Source organism: Equus asinus, chromosome 26 (genome assembly GCF_041296235.1).
Source record: "Equus asinus isolate D_3611 breed Donkey chromosome 26, EquAss-T2T_v2, whole genome shotgun sequence".
NCBI classification, from domain to species: domain Eukaryota; kingdom Metazoa; phylum Chordata; class Mammalia; order Perissodactyla; family Equidae; genus Equus; species Equus asinus.
This window is the reverse complement of record NC_091815.1, coordinates 18,475,656-18,496,557: the sequence shown is the minus strand read 5'-3', so window position 1 is coordinate 18,496,557 and position 20,902 is coordinate 18,475,656. Positions and strand designations below refer to the sequence as shown.

Genomic DNA, 20,902 nt, shown 5'->3' with positions numbered 1-20,902 from the left:
CTTTTCCTTAAATTACGTTGCCCCTAGAATTACATCAATTCCATTCTCCCACTAGTGTCTAGTCTAATTCTTTTTTAATAAAAATAACCACTCACTTGAAGTTTGGCTTTAAAAGATTAGCAATTAGCTGTTTTGAATACAGTGTGGCTACTGACTGACATTTCTAATATAGAATATGTTTCCCGGACAAGTAACTAGGCTGTTGCTTTTTGAAAACAGAATTTACTTCTCTTTTTAGCTATTAATAAAATAACTCAGATTACATAGCAGCAAATATTTTAAGTATTAAACAAGTTAAAAAAAATTCTTACTTTCTTAGAAGATAAAGGTTTAGAAGCCAAGGAAAATCCATCCAAAATTTTGCCAACATATCGAAGATCTTTCTCTGATTCTACAAAATGATATCATTGATTAATTCCAGAAGCAGAGAAGATTAGACTAAGACAAAGACGTCAGCTTTTTATCTCCAAGAACATAAACATCACCGTCATAGCGCTATCAGGCGGAAGGAACGGCACTAAAGCCCTCACACCTCTGTTGACTCAGTGACTGGCAGCCCAGCCCGCACCATGCTCAGCTCACTAGGCTGCCCAGGACGCCAGGTCGCGGCCCTCCAAGCAAGCACCTCCACGCCGTTTTCAGACAAAGGACCGGAGGTCCTAAGCTAAGGGGCACCAAAAATATACTCTGTGGGGCAAAAGATCACACGAAATACCAGCAAGAAGACAAGTACGTATAAAAGGGAAAATCGTAACTGTGAGAAAGTCGTTTCTAAAACTAGGTGAAGAGCCATGGGGAGACTACCTCCCATTTCCTTAGCAACTATCCAAATAAAGCAGACAAGCAACACAAGCAGGTCACCCGTAATCTAATCTGAGTACAAATTAAAAGGTACTTCTGTCTTCTTGCCCAGTGAAATTCTAACAGGAGATAAGGATCACTAATTCAGGAAGCGGTGACCCCGCCCTCTGACTTGGAGCCTGAGGTTGTCTGTGGTCATGGAGACAAGCCCATTGACAGTGGCTCTGACTCTCAAGGACTTCTGCGCAGGCGGTTATGTCAAAAGTCCCCATGCACAAACTGTACCTCGTGCAGGGAGAAGCCCCTTCTGGATGACCACCTGAGTCCTGAGGCAGGCACAGCCCCCGCAGTGCAGCCGGGCTGAGGTTTCCAGCCACTCATAATGCAGCCCCACTCGGGAACTACCCTGCCTACAATCATTCTTCGTACTTTAACTGATATTGATCTTTCGTACCAGCTCCTGGAAGGTCCTAAAATTCTGTAGTGTAATTTGGGATTAGTTTGCACATTCTTGGCATTTTGTAATCTTTTAAAACTCAGCAATTTCACTTTTATCAATTTATTCTCAAGAAATGGAGAGCAGATGAGCACAAAGATAGAGCCAGAAGAATACTTATTATAGCCCTATTGATCATGGAAAAAAAATAAGAACAATTAAAAAATCAACCATGAAGATTGGCTAAATATAGAGTCACTCAATGAAAAACCATAAGGTTGAAACTATAGATGCTGTGGCCCTCGGGGTGGGAGAGGCGGCCAGGGAGGAGGGGGCAAGGTGGGGGCTGGGGAGCTCAGGGGAGGCACCAGCCATGCTTGACATGGGAGGGAATCAATCAGCCAGGGCAAAAGACTTACACAAAGGAAAAGCCAAAGATTTGATTCAGAAGGTAGATTTAAATATGTATGTTTATTATAGATTTGTGATTATTATATAATTAACACATTACATTAATATTAGTAAAAGAGTATGTGTTAATGTATTGATATAATCAATACAGTTAATAATTGACATACATTAATATAATCTATAATAATATTAATGAATATATAACATATTAATATATTATTTATCTTCTTTTAAATTATAAAAATAATACATAGTCAGCAGAAAAACCCAAAAATATAGGTAACCAAAAGGAAGCAAATAAGAGTAGCCTGAGTACAACCCAGGGGTAACGCTCCTAATCTCTGGGTGCACAACCTAGAAGCATCTTGGGTACAACCCTAGGGTTTCTTTGTGGTGGTGATGAGAGAGGCAACTCATATGTACAGAGTGCTTGCAGTGCCCCTGGCATGTTCTAAGCCCTTTATGCACATTAAAATCCCCGTGTCATGCCATTGTCCAGACAAGGACACTGAGGCACAGAGAGGTTAAGCAGCTTGCCCAAAGTCACGGCTGCTAACAGGGGAGAGCCATGGCCGGAACTCAGGCAGTCTGTCCTCAGAGTCTGTGTTCACAACCAGGAAGCAAACTACCTCTACAAACTGTTCTGCATCTGCTTTTCCTCTTCTAGAAACTCAAAACAGGCACCGTTTTGGGGAGTAATGCTTAGATTATTTAGATTATTTCAATGTGTATGCTTTAGATGTATTTTATAAGAGGTAGAGCAAACTTTATCTGACTACAGCTAAAAATGTCCAACCAGATTGTTTCATCTCAGGTCTCACCTCCTTACTTTATTTAGGTGGTTATGATTACCATAACCAAAGCAAAGTAGGTGCCATTTATGCAGTCTTTGGGGTAGGTACTGTGCAAACACTGACTTATGCCATTTAATCCTCACGATGACCCCTGGAGTAGATTTTATCCTCACGTTACAAATGATGCCCAGTGAGGTGACAAGCCTTGCCCAAGGTCACACAGTTGGGCAGCAGAGAGCTGTAATCTAAATCCAGATCTGATTCACTCCAAATCACATGCCATTAATACCCACTCCATACTGACTCCTCCCTACATCTTTTCTGAAAAAAACCCTGAAATACTACTGAGAACCATAGGATCAAAACCACTACAGACTCCAACTTGAAATTCAAATTGTGTTCAGAGATGTCCATCTGCTAGCCCAGCAAGAGGCCCTAAGAACCAGGACTCAAGTGATGACACAGGCTGGGTGCCAGGCTCCATTTGCTGCAGGCCCTCAGAGTACCTAGACCAGGTCCCCACACCTGGCCTTCTGACCTGCTACTTGAGTTGGCCTACTTTGGTCACCTGCCCAGTTCCTTGAGCTGGGAGTGCTTCCCCTGACCCACTGCAGCTCTGACCAGCACCACAAGCACTTGTCCACACACTCACTCCTGCCCGGAGTCCAGTCCTCTTCCTCCTCCCCACCTCTGCCCTGTCTTGACAGCTGGCATTGGCACTGATCTGGTCAAAATCCTGCTTCGTCTTACTTCCCACACTGGGCCTCTCTTGCCCCATTTTGTTTCTTACCCTGCATCTTGGACCAACAAACCCCTAGGCCTGGAGGCTGACACTCCAGTATTAATCCTGCAGTCCCTTCTGACCATCCTGACCATCAACTGCATGTCTATGGAATTACCTTTCTGACTTTTATATTGCCTGGGTGCTGTCCAGCCATAGAGTCCATCTCCAGGCTCCTCGTCCTTCAAAACGGTATCATACTTGGATAGAGTTTCTGTGGCATAGATATCATCATCTTCCTCTTCCAGGGCACCAACACCAAAAGCCTTCAAAATCAAGGTTTCAAATTAGCAATTACAGGTTTTAGGGTATGTCTGCATTGAAGGATAAGGCTATTTTAAAGATGTGATTGAACAGACCACATTAGCACTGCAAGATCAGCAGGAGAGAGGCGAATGGGAGCCCCAGATTAACAAATACACTCAAGTCCTTTGGAAACCAATGACCGGAAGTGAAGGCCATGCCTCCAGCTCTGGGGTTATCCCCCAGGCCCAGCAGCAGCTGAGAGTCTGGGTTCCGGCACGGAAGAGGAGTGAGTGCACACGCAGGCAGCCGTGCGGGAGGAGAAATGGGGCCTCCAGCAGGAGAAAGGCAGAATGCTCACCTACGCTGCAGTGTGGCCTGGGGCCAGCACTGGTGACTGGCTCTGAAGACCACCGCTACTATGGCTGCTCTGAGAACTCCTAATCTTTGTGGGGAATGGCCCCCAACAAGGATCGCTTTTTGTTAAAAGGATTGAAAAAAAACATGAACAGGAAAGAAAGGGCAATAATGAAATTTTCTACATGTGATTTAGGAGAGAACCTCTGAATCCATTTGAGAGGACAGGCAATCAGCGAAGGCTCTCCATCTCCTCAAAGGTAAAAAGCAGGGCTCTCAAGTAAAACCTACACCCATGTTCCCAACTCGGGGCTTGTCCAGGAGGTAGGGAAACGTGGACCTGAACTTGGAGAGGCAGACGGCAAGTCAACTATGAACTAAACCAAGGGGCGAGTGTGGCTTTCCCTCGGCCTCACGAGGTGTGGGAGAGCAGTCCTCACTCCTGGGAGCACACAAACGCCACCAGGAGCATCAGGCCAGAGGTGCTCAGGAGCACACATGCAAATCAAGAAGGTGTGCTTCACACGTCCTCAAAAAAGATCCTAAGGAAAACACAACCGCCTCAGTCGCCACACAGGAGTGAATAATGAGGGCCTACTCTGGGGCAAACAGAACACGGAAGGTATTCTCATTTCTCAATGGTTCCATGTTTAAACAAAACAGAAACACTTTTACCTGGCCTGAAATTCCCAATTTTCTTCCTTTATTCACTCCAATATCTCCAAGAAGATTGCTGGCCCCCTCAGGTCCCTCACCGAAAAGGTTAAAATGTTCTCCCGAGGTCCCAAACAGCGCTTGGCGGGGATCCAGGCCCTTGTATGCCAGTCCGTGCACATTATCTTTGGGTGTGAAATCCACAGGTGTGACATCTTTGGGTGCAAAGGTGACATTTTCTGGCAGGTAGTCATCATCTTCGTCCTATTTTACACAGTAGAATGAAGGTGAGTCACTGCCTGGCATAGAGTCAGCCTGTAACATACTGATTTCAAAGGCAGTGATTAATTCCAAACAGAACAACCAGCAAACTTTCATTTACGCATTACAAATGACTAAATCAAGTCCCTGAACAAATGATATTAACGGAAACAACTCCATTTCAAGAATCTGAACAGACTGACTTGGGATCCCTATGGTGCTGGCAGGATGTTAAATACATTATCTGACAGAGGAGGATGGTTTTAGGGTGTGGGTATTTCATTGTAATGGGATCCGACTGAATTCTAAAATTGTTTCCAATCCTAACATTTCACATTCATGAAGTAACAGATGCTACTGTACCAAATTGACAGTCAGTCATCCATACGATACCTCAGACCCTTCAGAGCCTCCGGGGGGTAAGGCACAGCCGTAGACTTTTAGTCCGGGATCTAGAAAGGAGATTGCAAGGCATTAGTCATGAGTGACTAAGTATAAAGAGAGCTGACGGACAGTCTTCAGAGGGACATGGCTCTGCTTGTAAAAGGTGCGACAGCTTTAGCGTCAGAGACTGATCACTCGGGAACTGCTTTCCACCAGCCCCTTCCCCACCCACACTCAGGGAATAATGTGCTCCGTGAGGAACCACTACTGCTCCAGCTCCACAAAGAACCCCAAAGAAATTATTGCTCCTTCCAAGAGTCCACAGTTTGGCTGGGGAGACCAAGGGCGAGGAATAGATAGCAAGCAATCGTGTTAAACTAGAACACAGTTGTGGTAAAGGTAGGAAGGAAGAACTTTCATATGATGCTGGTGGGAGTGTAAACTAGGACAATTCTTCTGGAAAGCTATTGCACATTACACACAAAAAAACCTTAAAATACATGCATACCACTTGACCCAGCAACTTTATTTCTAGAAACACACGATCATTAAAAAGTATGCCGTAGAATTAATGACAATCAATATACACACCAGGTTTTTGTCGGCGTGGTCTTCTCTTTACTCGAGGACCAATTCCTTGTCCTTCCTTCCAGCCCATTTTTCTTAGCAATTCAAAACCAACAGATAATCTAGGACATCAAGGCATTGAAAGTGAATTTCTTTTTGTAACACTAGAGAACAGTAGGGAATACGCAGCCCACTTCCTGCCTGAGCCCTTTCCCCGATCCATATCAGAACTGCATGGCCCTGCCGTTCCAGCCACGGCTGACTGGTTTTGGGGTGCACGCTTGACCTGGGGAAGTTGATCAGATGCCCTCTCTCCCAGGCCTTTGGAATGGGCACATAGGGACTCTAGATGGTCAAGCATGTGGCCTGGGACCATGATGGTCTGAGGCTGCCACATTAGGCCACATGCCCAGGAGCAGAACAAGAAAGGTTGCAGAAAAAGAGAGTAGAATGGGGCAGATAAAAGAAAGCCCATAAAGCTTGGGAGGCAAGGGGTGGGAGGGAAGCCGCCCAGTTCCTAACAGCTCTCCAGCCCCCATGAGCTCCAGTAGCACGGCTAGTGGCGGGAGCTCTAGAACACCCCGTGCAATAACAGTGCAAGATCCTTTCAACAAAACCCCTTTCTGCACTCCAGCTAGGCTAAGGGCTTCTCCTACTTGCAACCAAAATTCTGTAAGGAAGATTATCATATATATGCAAAGCAGTGATGCCAAGATCAGAAAAGTCAGAATTAAATTCTTCTCACTTTGCTGGTGTTATGAGGTCATCAAGCAGCGTGGCTCCAGGAATAGGGGCAGTAGCAGCTGCTAACTGCCTGGCTTTTTCTCGTATTCTGTCTTTGGTTTTAGAAGCAAAATCATCTGTGGTAACAATTGCTTTAGGCGCTATCCCAAATTCACTAAGATCCTTAAAAAAAATTCAAACAGAATTACTTACATTATTTGGAAAGTGACTAAACATGATATATCACATAGCTTTATTTCTTCAAAAAAAAAGTTAAACAATAAAATTGAGTTAGGAATCAGTGGAGTGGCTGACTACACACTGACTCTGGAACCCTCACATGAGCTAAGGACAGGGACATGACAGTGGCAACTCTGTGAAGCCTAGGAAGACAGGAAGTAAGCACCGTGCTCTTCTCGGACAATATTTCAAAGGTCAGTCGAAGTGGCAAATCTTAGAGTCACAGGCAGCAAGGATCCGTGTGTGTGCTGAGGCGGGAGTAGGGTTAGGGAGTGGAGGTTCATGGCTTACCTAAGCCGGTCATTTTCATCCCATTTTCCTTGCCAGGGACTGCTTTAAGAAGGGGCATTTAAAACCATTTGCTCAAGCAGATGTGAGGGAAAATCCACTGCAGGATTTATGTGAATAGTTTCCTTGCTCTCAAGATACCATGAAGAAAGTCCTCTTTCCACTGGATAATGTCGCCCTGGATGGGCCACTTAGAACTACTGCAGCCACCCTGCAACCCCGAGGACAGCTAGTATAAGAACAAGCTGACACGCAGAAGGTGGCTGAGAGGAGAGGGCATGGGGCCTCACTCACACCTGGGCTTCCTATTACACGAGATAATCTTCCTCACAGATTACACTAGTCAAATAGGAAGGGCAAGCCTCTGACCCACAGCCTACAGCATGCTGATAGAAGTCTTTTAATTAATCTTTATCATAAACGAATCCATGACTAGGCTTTAAGGTAACAGAGGTTTAATTTTAAAACAAAACGGAGCACACCCTGCAGGCTGTGGGGCCACTTTGGAAGCCCCACCAAGAAGTTGGCAGTCTCAGGATGTTTTCACGATGTGCCCAGAGGCCTGCACGTGACTCCCTTTGACTCCTGTCTCCAGTCTGGTTACTCAGTGTCCCCTAAAGGGCACTGGCATGAGTCACTGTGGAAGGCTGCAACGCGGCACCATGGAGGCCGCACTGGGGACACCCGGAGCTTTTTCAAGTAAATTTGCCTATACGTGATTTTCCCCTTGCACTTCTGACTTTAGAAACTGGCCCCAGCATCAGACGCTACTCCTGTCAAGGAGATCCATTGATGTGCAAGGCACTGTAGTCCAAATACCTAAAAGATAAGGCCTTATAAACAAAGAGGAAATTGTACACAACTTTCGAGGGAGAGAGAAGGTATTACAAAAACCAACCACGCACGTCCCACCAGCTAACTGGTAATTAAAGTTTTGCACACCCACCTCTTCATCCATAAAATCTTCAGGACCAAGAACAGATCTGTCTGCTCTGTTCTGTCGTGAAGACACGAAGGACGAGGGTGTCCATCCTTCAAAGAAGAGAGTTTAGAATGTTATAATCCTAGACAGTATTTCAGTTTATAACTAAATAATTAAATAACACATATGGACTTGAAACCCCCAATAACTACAAACTCTTACCTGCTTCCCATCTCACTGCTCATATAGACATAATTATTCCACACAAACTTTTTTTTTGGAGAAGATTAGCCCTGAGCTAACATCTGCTGCCAATCCTCTTCTTTTTGCTGAGGAAGACTGGCCCTGAGCTAACATCCGTGCCCATCTTCCTCTACTTTATATGTGGGACGCCTGCCACAGCATGGCTTGACACGCGGTGCGTAGGTCTGTACCCGGGATCCAAACCAGCGAACCCCAGGCCGCCGAAGCAGAACGTGCACACTTAACCACTGCGCCACCAGGCCAGCCCCGACACAAACTTCTTATTAATCCTCAAAGCCCCATATCTGCTGTCAGAACTTAGTGGATACAGTGAGGTTTCCCCATAAGAATTTGGAACCAAGAACAATCAAATTATACATTGAAAGCTAAACTGTGAAAGGAACACAAGTAGAGCCGAGCAGGAAGATGCAAGGTCACCTTAAAAGGCCAGAACAGCCAGAGACCAGCAGGACAGCAACCTACACTATCGTATTAACATATCAAAGAAACAATATGTCCAGGTGCATTACTCAGCCATGAAAGGATGGCTGAAGAGCAAGTCACAGAAGCAATGCAGGCAACGTTAAGGGTGCCCTGCCCCAAGGACTCAACCTGGCTAGTCTAAGGGCAGTAATGGCCACAGCAGGCCCTCAATTCCATCAAACATCTGAGTCCTGTAACCAGCACCCCTGTCCCCCATCCATGGTCACCAAGCATGTGCTGCACCTCAAGAGAAATGTAGTGAAATGGAGGTGAAATGTCTCTGTAACCCTCTACAGATAAACTTGTTTAGTTTTCTCTGAGAGTGACAAGTTTCCTACAAGAATCCTGAGGAGCTGAGAAGTGTGGGGTACATCTGCTTTGGCTGGTGGGTGGAGTAGGCTTCTCGGCCAACCTGGGAGATAGCCCAGGAGAGTGAGGATCTGCCCTCCTGGGCAATACCCTGGGCGCAGCACCTCCCTCCACTTCAGATTTCTATAGTCTTTGCCCTATTTCTGCACAGTCTCTGAATCTGTCACTCCTAACGGCAAAGAGATATTTCATTGTATTAACATGTCACAGCCTACCTGACTAATCATTTGAGCTGGGCTCACTTTTCAATCATAATACACAGCACAGCCATAGTTGTAACAATCAGTAATGTATTAGCGTACTTCTTTAGGCACAAACCCTACTGTCATTTTTAACATTTTAAGTGTGCTATTTTAACAGTGCCTTAGTTACCTTAATCTGCTTTTCTTAATAATAAGGCTGAATATTCCACACAGCATTTCTACCTCCTCTGGAGCAAACTGTTCAAATACTTCGACCATTTGCTCAGTGCACTGATGTTTATGCATTCTGAATATTGAACTTTAGCCATCTTATTTACCCCAACTATTGTTTTTACGTGGCTTTTTTTTCCTCCTTGCATTGCTTTCCATCTTTATTTTACTACTGTTGTTGTGTACTGCTTTCTAAATATTCGTAAAAGATCTGCCCCATCCTGTTCTGAATAATTGCTACATGAGTTAATCACCTTCCATTCACATCTGACATGTATCGGCCATTTTTCTTCCAGTTTCTACGATAAAACATTAAAAAACACACATACTTTAAACCATACAGAATTTATTATATTGCATAATGTGAAGAGTCTAATGGCTTTTTCTCCAGGTTGAGAGCACGTACTGACAAGAGCAGCAGCTCTTACCCTCAGTGGCCTCATCTACAGGCCAGCGGTGCTACCTGCTACCTGCCCTCGTTAGTCACCGAGTTGGGGGAGATGAGGATTGCTCAGCGAACCCGTGTGACAGCACTGTGTGCATGGCAAGATGCAATACAAAACGGAAGGCATTATCATCACTTAATCATCTCGTTAGGATGTATCTATTTTTTTAAAAGTGAACGAAAACTCTTTCACCGATAGTTGTAATCGATGAATAACACATAAGTTGACTCTGGAAACATACCAAACATTCAAAGAACTCAAAAGACTACAGTGTATGTGCTAAAATGTTTAAAGAAGAAGGTTTTTTAAAGCAGAGAGGGGCCTTATGATATTCAATCCTTGGCTTTAGCAATATCACAGCTGTAAGTAGGAAAATCATACCTTCTTTCGAGCCAACAGTATTGAAGTACCCAGCAGAGAAACCACCACTGAAGGCTCCGTGAAATCGTTTATACCTTCCCTTTTCATCTCTGACAGTCTGATCCTGAAGAGGAATTGGTTTCTTTGGTCTTTCACCTGAAAAAAACATTTTGAATGAGAAAGAGAGAAATGGATGGTGGGTTAGAAAAAATTTAGGAAAAACGTTATTTCTTAAACATAATGAATTGTTCACTTTTTGTAACTTCAAATATGAAAATTTTAATTGTTATTATTCCTAGACTCTACTAGCTTATATAGTTTAAAAAACAATACGTTTTATCAAGCTTCTTTATAGTTCTAAGATAACTATAAATATTTCTTATTTATATTAGAAATATATTTTAGGAAATGGCCTGCTTTTCCCACTAAATTACATTATGAAAACCAAATTACATTGGGGGTGAGGGTGCAAATAGAGCTGAACTCTGCTGGTGCTGAAGGAGGCAACTTGCTGGGATGGCACACGGCGTGCAGAGCTTTGCGACAGAAGCAACACTTCTCTATCTCATCTGGAACTTCACGGCATCCCCAACTCCAGAATCTTTCCTTTGGTATTGCCCATTTCCCCCATATCTTAAGAGTTTCTTTATTTCTGGGAATCTCCTGATTCCATAGTTACTACTATTTAAACTTGTTTCTTTTCCTACTTTGTTAAAAGGGCTGGGTTACTACATTACACAAACAAAAAGGGATTGAATACATTTCAGCCTAGCCTAAAAATTCCTTCAGTGTAATGTTTCAGGTACTATGACACAAATTACTGCCTAATTTTATCAACTCCAATTCAAAATTCTGAATATACATAAAATAAAAAGTAACCATCAAGTTATTTTCAACTACTCAGTGCAGAAAGCAAGTTATACAGTTGCTAAGGACACGGGGTTGAGAGTCACAGTGCTCTGGAGTGTAAGGCCAACTCCACCTTTACTGGCACTGGGACCTTGGTAAATTTAACCCCTTTGTGCTTCGATTTCCTCACCTGTAAAATGGGGATGACAGTAATAGTAACAGCTATTTCATAAGAGTTGTTATGCAAATTAAATGAGATAAGGTCTCTCAGCAAGAAGAGGGATATACAATAAATACTTTTAAAGTACTAGCTGCTATTGCTGCCCTTACTATTATATGCAGTAGGTAAGATATACCCTGAAGTCCATGTGTACCGGTTACTTCAATGATTAAGCCAGTTCCTACTTTTGGAAGACAGAACAAAAAGTGAAGGAACTTCCAGCCTCAGAGTCCTAAAGTCTCACTTACAGCTTGTGAAGTTTTTGGGGCATTTCTAGAGTATAACCCACAGCAGGGTAGTCCAGAGCTCAGGTTCTGAAGACCTGGAGACTGGATTCAAATCCCGCTCCCTGACTACTTGCTAGCTTTGTGATCTTGGACAAGTTACTTGATCTCTCTAAGCCTCAGCCTCCACAGCTGCAAAATGAGGGTTATAACAGAGCCTACCTGGTAGGGTGGCACGAGGGTTAAATACCACGTGCAGAGAGCTGAACACACTGCCCAGCCACAGCGAAGCTCAGTTAATATCAGCTACAATTTCCCTTCACTCTAAAGAAGTTAATTGTAACTTGGGTCCCAGAATCAAAGATCTTCACCATTTCTCAGAAGCACAGCACACATGCCATCACTGCACGTGCACCCAGCATGATTCCTGGCTAAGGGGGGCTTCTTTCTCAATCTTGGCACTATTGACAGTTTGTGCTGGATAATTCTTCGTGGTGGGGGACTGTCTTGTGCAGTGTAGGATGTTTAGCAGCATCCCTGGCCTGTAACACTAGATGCCAGTAGCATAGCCCCACCACAGCATGACAACAAAAAAAGTCTCCAGACATTGCCAAATGTCCCCTGTGGTGCAACATCATCCCTAGTTGAGAAGCACTGTGTTAAGGTGAGAGAGGACAGGTCCTGCCAGTGGTAGGTGCTGTTCTTGCTCTGTTCTCAAGTGCTCCTGGTCTGCAAAGGGAGATAAGATCCACAGACAACTACATGGCGGCAGACGATGGTGGCCGACCAGCGTGGCCGACTAGGTCCCACAGGGCTCCAAAGTGGGGGCACCACCTCTAACCACAGCATGGGAAAACTCCAGGGAGGAGGCGGCATTTCAGCCAGGCCCTGTTACAATTATTACCACTAATAACAACTAATCCCTTCCTTTCCCACTTATTATCTCATTTATCACACCCTGATAAGGATGCTCTGATTAAGTAACTGCTCTACAGTTCACAGCTAATAAGCACAAAGCTGAAATCAGATCTCATTTCTGCCTCCAAGCCAGGGATGCCACCCATACTGTTCCTCACTGGTTCCCTGATCAAAAGGATAGTGAGGGCCTCACCACGGAAGCAGCCCTGTCCTAGACCCTGGGTGTGGAAAACTAAACCCACCTTTGTCCCTGTTCCCAGAATGCTCAGAGCCCAGCAGAGGAGACCTGCGCATGGAGGAACTCTTCCGACAATGTGCAAGGACCACAACACCGCAGTCACCCCAGGCACGAGCAGAATCTGACAGCTGCAGACAGGGACACAATTCCCAACAGAGGCACTAACTCCATCAGTAAACAGGAGGTCTAAAAGGGCGCTGTCCAATGTTGTGAGAAAGTAGTCTAGCCTGACTGGAGGCCAGGGAAGGAGTGGAAGACCGAACCAGAAGGGCAGACAGTGCAGAGGGCCCTGAACACGGTGCTGCAGGGTCTGTGGCGTGTGGGTGATGGGAGCCACAGGTAATTTTCAGTGGGAGAGTCACAGCATCAAGGAGGAGAAAAATAATGCTACAATTAATCCGGGTACAGGAGGAGCTAGAGAAGAGGAGAATTCTAGAGCCAAGTGGAAGTGTCTAAGGAAAGAGTAGATAAGTACTAGTGCCTCCTTCCTTCAAAGCCAAAGGGCCCATGGGAGTATGGGTGACAGTTTGACCACTGTCTTTTAACCAATAAACCTTTCTGTCAGGGCTAGCAACTTTAATTAAATGGTGGAGTCCCTCCTCTACCAATGTTTGTCTAACCTGTCACCAAAACTTCAAAGAAGGAAGTAAAAGTGATTATTGGTCTAGTATATCGTAAAATGTAGTCAGAGTGCATTTAAACTTCAAAGTGCTTAGGAAACAGTGACTCAATCCTCAAAAACTTCTAATACTGAGAAGTTAAAGAATGAATTTAGGCTAGGGAAAAAAAAAAAGTCTATAAATCAAATGTCCCTTCCTTCCACTTCAAAAGCATGGTTAAACCACGCAGCTTCATTTCAGATTTTGCAAGCCATCAAAGCAGGAAGAATTAGGAAAATATAGGTCAAATGGTTGATGACTTAAGTGAGTTCACAGGCAAACAACTGTGAGACCAGAAATATAGGAAAGACATGAACAGCTGCCTAACAGCTGTAACAACCTCCACTCATGCATGTGTAACTCTTGCCTTCTTCCTGCATATCTAAAGTCTAAGCACTGTGCGAGGCACCCCATCCTGCCTTCCCAGCTTTCCCTGTTAGTCCACATAGGCTATCTTCTACATCACACACTTTCGCACCTGTGAACCTTGTACTTTTGCTCTCAACTAGATCTGAAACTCCTCATATAAAGGATCTTTGTCAACAAGTTCTCTGAGATCATGGGGTGATGCGTTTGCCAATAAAGCTAATGTGATCTTAGGTTGTATTAAAGAAGCATAGCCTAGAATGAAGGACATGCTAGTAATGGCCCTGCTCTACCCACACTCTGGTCCCATACTTGGAGAAAGGCTCTGACACATTACAGTTAAGGGGACTTTAAATGGAATTTATTAGAGAACTGAGCATGTGGAGTGTGGTACACAGATGTCTTAGAGGAAATGCAAGGGCTGTCTTCAAACACATAAGAAGATGTCAAGAGACTAACATTTCTCTGTCTTTTGTAAGCAAAGGGTAGAAGCAGGGCCAGGATCTGGCAGAAGTTTCTAATGATTAGACCCGCCTGGAGGGAATAAGAGGGTAATCAGTGGCAATGTCCCAGGAGAAGTACAATGAACCTGACAGGACATGGTCAAGGTGGGAAAAAAAAGACCCCACCAACAGGAGATCTGCACATAACTCCTGGCTCACCATGCTTCCTCTGTCTTTCCCACAAGGCTAGCCCTGCCGTCAGCCCTTATTGGGCACTCCATACATACTTTGCTGAACAAATTAAGTCATTATGGGGACCAGACCAGAAACATGGGAGAGCACCTTACTTCACCTTGCCCTCACCTCCACATTCCACCAGCAAGTCTGGTCAGCTCTGCTTTCAAAGTCTATCTCACCTCAGACTACTACTTACCACCATCCCTGCTAACACTCCAGTCCAAGCCACCATCATCTCCAGACCTCTTTTTGCTAATCTCCCTGCTTCACTCTTGCTCACCCCCAACCGGCCTATTCTCAAATTCGAGGACGGAATAATCTCTAAAATATACATCCCTCCCTTGTGTGGCCCCCCTACCCCGCCCAATGACTCTCCTACACTTAGTACAAAATCCAAACTCCCTTCCCATACCAAGTAAGATCCAACCCCTGCCTCCCCCTCTGACATCATCTTCTTGCAGTCTCTCTCTGGTGCCCTCTGCTCCACCCACACCACTCCTGCCTGTCCCTCAGTTTGCCAAACTGGCTCCGACTTCAGAGCCTTTGCACTTGCTGTTCCCTCTGCCTGAATGCTCTTCCCCCAGATCTTCATATGGCTGGTTCCTTCCTCTGTTTCAGGTCTGAGCTCAAACGTCCTCTCCTAGGGAAGGTACTGCCTCACCATGCCCCCACTCTCTCACGAGCCTGTTTGTCATCTTTCTATTTCCCATCCCTCCGGGTCTTTCATCCGTCCCTTCAAAATGCGAGCATCCCGAAAGCACGGCGCACGCCTATCTCGTCGCTGTTCCCAGCGCCCGCAGCTTTTCCCCGGGCCAGCCGAGGCCTGGCACAGGGTTGTCCATCTTTGCCCAGAATCCTGAACCCTCGGCTTGTTTTCCGTAGGGCCCAGCGGCCAATCTGGTCCGCACCTTCTTCCAGGGGCTCCAGGCCGGTCCCATAGCTGACCAAGTCCTCGTCGCTGTCACTGTCCTGCGCCGCCATCCTGCTCCGTGTCGGGCCCCGCCCCCTCGCTACGGAGGCCTCGACGGGCCAAAAGCCTTCTGCTCTTTCTCCTCCGCGAACGGAAGCGATGTTCTCAGCGGCTGTCCAGGGATGTGCCCACCCCACCCGGCGTGCCTCGGCGTCTGGGGGTTCTCAGACTCGGCTTGTGGGAGGCGGACTCGGGCAGGAGTTGCCTCGGAGGCTTTGGCACCACGACATCCCGTCCTAGCTCCGCTCAGCCGGTCAGGGGGAAGCACCTGCGAGAAGCTGGAAGCCACGTCCGGCCGAAGGGCGAGTTCTTCGTGAAGAGACAGCAGATATCTGCCCACCGCCCCTTTGGTCCCTGGCCCCAGCTCCCCTTCCCCTGCCAGCAGACACTGCTCCCCTCCGTCCCTGCATTAGTGGAGTCCCCGTCCAGACCTGTGGAAGGACTCACAGACACGCAACCCTGATGCCCATGGTGAAGGCACATGGACATGAAGGCACATGGAGCTCGGGACACTTGGTCAAAGAGAAAAATAAAGAAAGAAGAGAATAAAAGAAAAGGAGAGAAAGAAAGCAGTAAAGGGGAGAGGAGGAAAACAGGAATAAAGCTAGAGAAGAAGAGAAAAGGAAAGAACTGAAAAGACAAAGAAAGCCAAGAGAAAAGGTGAAGAAAAAGCAAGCAGACAAGCCAAAGGCTGCTGCGAGGCCGTGTGGGGGACGCTGAGGCCCCCTTATTGAACCTAAAGAAACCAACAGCTGTCAAATGGGGTACTGTTATCCCACCCCGAAACTCCTTTTTACACAAGAGAAAAATGAAGCGTAGCTCATAAGGGGTGAGGCTGAGAGGAAAAGCAGATCTGGAAACCCACGTTTTCAAAATGAGGGTGAGAAGGCTGTGTGAGTCAGAGTCACTAGGATGTAAGGTGTCCCTCCCAGCCACCCCCCGGGCCTCCTGAATCAGAACCTCTGCCAGTGGGACTGTTGTTTGAGGTCTCTAAGCACACTCGGACCTCAAGGCCTTAGCATTCACTGTCCCTCCGCTTGGAATGTTCTTGCCCAGAAACCACATGACTCATTGCTTCGCCTCCTTCAGGTCTCTGCTCAAAGGTTGCTTTCTCAGCGAAGCCTTCTCTCCCGATTTTAAAAACAATCCCTATCTGCTACACTCCCTACCCCCCTTACCCTATATTCTTCCACAGCCCTTAATCACCGTTAGTACACCTTTGATACACAAATATATGATTTGATTTCCTTATTTATTGTGTCTTTCTCTCCCTCTTGAAACATAAGCTCCACAAGGATGTAGATTTGGGCCAATTTTTTGTTTTTTCTTTGCTGTATCCTCAGAACCTACAGCAGTGCTTGGCATATAGTAAGCACTCAATAAATAATTTTGAAAAAAAGAATGAATAACTAGTTAAACAAGTCATGGTACATGACTTCAAAAAGAAGAGTTTGTTTAAAAAAAAAAAAAGAAAGAAACAAAGCCCCTAAAATGTTTGACAGGTCTCCCATGGAGAACTGGAGTCTATGTCCCTCCCCTTGAATCTAGGCTCCATGACTGCTGGACCAAAAGAATACAGTGAAAGTGACAGTATTACATTTCCCACACCCAAGCTTTAAGAAACTGGCAGCTTCGACTTTCTGTTTCTTGGGATGCTGGCCGTTGGAACCCAACCTCCATGCTGTGAGGAAGCCAGGTCACGAGAAGAGGCCATGTGCAAGTATTCCAGCCCCTGGCCTAGCCCAGGTCCCAGGAAACAGTCGGCATCGGTCACCAGCTGTGTGAGTGAGGAAGATTCAGAATGTCTCTAGTTCCAGCCACCATCTGACTGCAGCTGCATGAGAGACCCCAAGCAAGACCCTCCTGGCTGAGTTCAGTCACCTCCTGGAACCAGGACATAATAAGAAAATGATTGTTCTTGTTTTAAGTCATTAAGATTTGAGATAATTAGTTAACACCAATCGGCAACTGGAACAACGTATAGGATGGAATAGTCTATAGTATTTAAAAACACTGATGGAGAAGAATGACCTCCAACATATGTTGTTAAATGAGCAAAATGGGGTGAGACAGTACACAGGGTACTGCTGTTTATCTTAAAAGAAAACGTGAATAGCCAGATTTATTGTAGCTGTTACATCTACAATGAGGGACACAGTAGATCCGCAACTATACTATATAATATGTGTAATGTATCTCCAGTAGACTCCCCAAAGAAACCAGTGACAGTGGTTGCCACTGATCAAAGGAAATCACAGTGGGAGAGAGACATGCCTATATTGTACCATTTGAATTTTTGTTTTTAGCTATATCCATGGTATTCTTTCCAAAACATTTATTTTATTTTATTGAGGTCATAGTAGTTTATAATATTGTGCAATTTCAGTTGTACATTATTATTTGTCAGTCACCACATAAATGTGCCCCTTTACCCCTTATGCCCATCCCCCAACTCCCTCCCCCCACCCCCCCGCCCCCAACTAATCTGTTCTCTTTTTCCATGTGTTTGTTTATCTTCCACATACGAATGAAATCATGTTGGTGTTTGTTTTTCTCTGTTTGGCTTATTTCACTTAACATAATATCCTCAAGGTCCATCCATATGGTTGCAAATAGGACAATTCTGTCTTTTCTATGGTTGAGTAGTATTCCATCGTATATGTATACATCACATCTTCTTTATCCATTCATCAATGATGGGCACTTGAGTTGCTTCTAGTCTTGGCTATTGTGAATAATGCTGCAATGATTTCCAAAACATTTTTCTGTTGGTGGCTTGGTTTTCATTTGAAAAGTTTTTGTATGTATTAGTAGGTACCAATGTACTAAGGAAAAGACATCTTTTTGTTTCTTGAAGCCCTGCAGGGCCCCCAGGGTCATCACTTGACTCAGCTGCCATTGTGAATGTAAATGTAGATATTGAAAGTAAAGAAGCTTGGGGGCTAGTCTATACACCCAGACAAATCATGAAGGTACATGATTCTGTTTCTAAATTACCCAAACTAATTTTCTTACAGTTTAAGGCTTCTAAAGAGGCAAAGAAAACCCAGTAAATTTATTACTGAGAGTTTACTTAATTGGATTCCTGACAATCACAAGCATTTGGTAAAATAGTAATAACCAATCTGCCTGACTCCTGATTCATGAGGTTCAGGGGACAAGGCGCCCTTCAAAGTCCCTGCTGCTTCCTCAAGGAGTGGCTCTGTGCTGTCTCCTGGGTGTTGACAGAAGGAGCGACTGGATGCTTCATTTGTGACCCTGGTCACTCATTACCCAGTACTCCCAATTCTTGGCAAAGGGAACCTAGAAACAACATGTGGTTTTATGCAGAGCTATAGCAGCCTAAACACCACATATCTTTCCTTTCTTATTCAGATATACAAGAAGGCACTTGGTTTTTTTCCCCCATTGTGTTTTCTTATTGAAATATAACATATGTAAAGGAAAGTGTACAAGTCATAAGCAGACAGTTCTATGCATTTTCACAAAGTGAACACACCCATGTAACAAGCAGATGAAGAAATAGAAAATTTCCAGAATCCCAGAAGCAATAATCCCAGCATGGACTAATTTTGTCTATTTTGTACTTTCTATAAAATGGAATCATTTGTATAAAGCCAGCATTTAGTCTGGCTTCGTTGCTCAACAGTAGTCTTGCGAGCAAAATATGTTGCTCACAACATACTTGTTGCTTGTAAAAGGAATGTGTTCATTTTCATTGCGTAAAATTTTTCATATGTGACTCTGCCACAACTTACTTATCCATTCTACAGTTGGTGGACATTTGGGTAGTTTCTAGTTAGGGGCTATTTTGAAAAGTTTAGCTGTGAACATTCTTGAACGTGTTTTATGGTGAATGGATGTATGCATTTCTGGTGGGTATCTATCTAGAGCTGGAACTGCTGGATCATAACTTATGCATATGTTCTGCTCTAGTAGAAAACGCCTAACAGTTTTCCAAAGTGGTCATACCAATTTACACTCCCACAAGCAGTGTATGAGATTCTGACTGCGCCACATTTTCATTGATACTTGGTATTTTTTTCCCATTCTGTCACTCACTGATTTTTCATCTATAATTGCTTCTTCCCAACATGCCCTTGGGCAAATATTCTTCCTTTTAAATCACAGGGAATCGTGTAGCGTAGCATAGTGTGTGGGGTAGCACCAGACAGTCTAACTTCCCTGGCTGGTGACCTCTGTAAAATGGGGATGATAAAATACCCACATCACAGTGTTGTGCAAGGACGAACTGAGATGATGCATGCAAAGTGTCTAGCACAGCTCCTGGCATAGACTTAGTATGCAATAAACCACTGCTATGCATAAGACCATATTTCTTAGCTGGGGAAACTGAGACCACAAGGGGAAAAGGATCTAACCAAGGTGACTCAGTGGCAGACCTGCCGAGCCTGATGTGGCCCTCTCTAGTCTGTGCTCCTCTGTGGTACCATACGGTGTCAATTTCTAAGAGTTTTTCTTATAAAAATTGCAAAATTGGGTCTATAATTTACAATGAATTTTATTCACTTAAGGATTACTTCGTAATTTCTGCTTTTAATTTTGGCAAATTTCATCAGATTCTCCAAGAGTGAGTGTATGCCAGACTGCCCCCAGAGAAGCCAGTGCTCCTTTTGTCAACAAGTAGGTCTTAGGAGGTGAGACTTGCATTTCACATGGAGGAACTGGATCCCCTGACAATCAACTGCTGGCTCAGCCGGATGGAAAAACAGGGACTTGACAAAACAGTTGTTTGCAGTTGAGATGTTAACCTTTTGCCTATCTCAGAAATTCCAAGCCCGATTTTTTGTTAACAGCACAGTGGCTCATGGGTGGTTCTTGTGACACACGCCACCAACAGGGTTGACAAATAGGAGGTTAGATGTTACTCTCCCGCTGGGTCAGCAGCAGCAGCTCTCATTTCCTGATCACAGCAGGATCAGAGATATGGGGCCAGGCCCGTGGGTCACCCTGCAACAAGCCATGAGAGTGTCTAGACATGTCTGGTCCCGCACAGCCCCAAGGAGGGACAACTCAGATGGCTCACATGCCCAGGTGCCTGCTGGGACTCAGGAAGTGCTCCTTTTTCTCCGAAGACACCCAAGAGCTAGTCTTGGGGTGGGCTGGTGTGTCTTTAACCCCATTTTCTTCTCTTGCTCTTCTTCCTTTTTAATCAAAGGAGCAGCTCAAGGAGGCAATGGTGTTGGGCTAGATGAAACAGTTTTGTTTTCACTCTATTCACTTTTGTGTGTATCTCCCCATAGGGCAAAGTACCACTGGTTTTCCACTTATGGTTATGACATAATTGTCTTATAAAATAAAGTTTGTTTAAATAGAGTGAGTAATTTTCAAGAAGGCTACTGTCAATAACAGTACAAGTGACATACATATATGACTAATCGTAAAGGCGATTGGAACTTCAAGGTGGTAGAAGGAGATGACAGAAATCTGAAGGCGATAGGGAATGACTGGAGTCAGCAGGCCTGAACTACAACCAATCTTCGCCAAGATGGCCGGGGAGGGGGTGTCCCTGGCCTCTTCTCTCCTTTGAGCCTTGGTCTTCTCAGAGGGAAATTATTTAATCCTTTTATTTGCAGGAGGG

The 20,902-nt window shown here is 44.9% G+C and overlaps 1 protein-coding gene across 1 annotated transcript in view; it reads right to left on the bottom strand.

Moving 5' to 3' along the window:
- Positions 1-15,383, bottom strand: part of GPATCH1 (G-patch domain containing 1) — a 38,906-nt gene extending 23,523 nt beyond the window's left edge. Inside the window, exons 1-9 of the mRNA XM_044759240.2 lie at positions 15,239-15,383; positions 10,198-10,332; positions 7,887-7,972; positions 6,435-6,595; positions 5,714-5,811; positions 5,132-5,190; positions 4,499-4,741; positions 3,342-3,489; positions 312-391 (exon numbers count right to left, since the gene is read on the bottom strand). Of these exons, the coding sequence (XP_044615175.2) occupies positions 312-391; positions 3,342-3,489; positions 4,499-4,741; positions 5,132-5,190; positions 5,714-5,811; positions 6,435-6,595; positions 7,887-7,972; positions 10,198-10,332; positions 15,239-15,311 (1,083 nt within the window). The 5' untranslated portion in view covers positions 15,312-15,383. The remainder of the gene's footprint in view (positions 1-311; positions 392-3,341; positions 3,490-4,498; positions 4,742-5,131; positions 5,191-5,713; positions 5,812-6,434; positions 6,596-7,886; positions 7,973-10,197; positions 10,333-15,238) is intronic.
- Between the last annotated feature and the right edge of the window lie 5,519 nt (positions 15,384-20,902).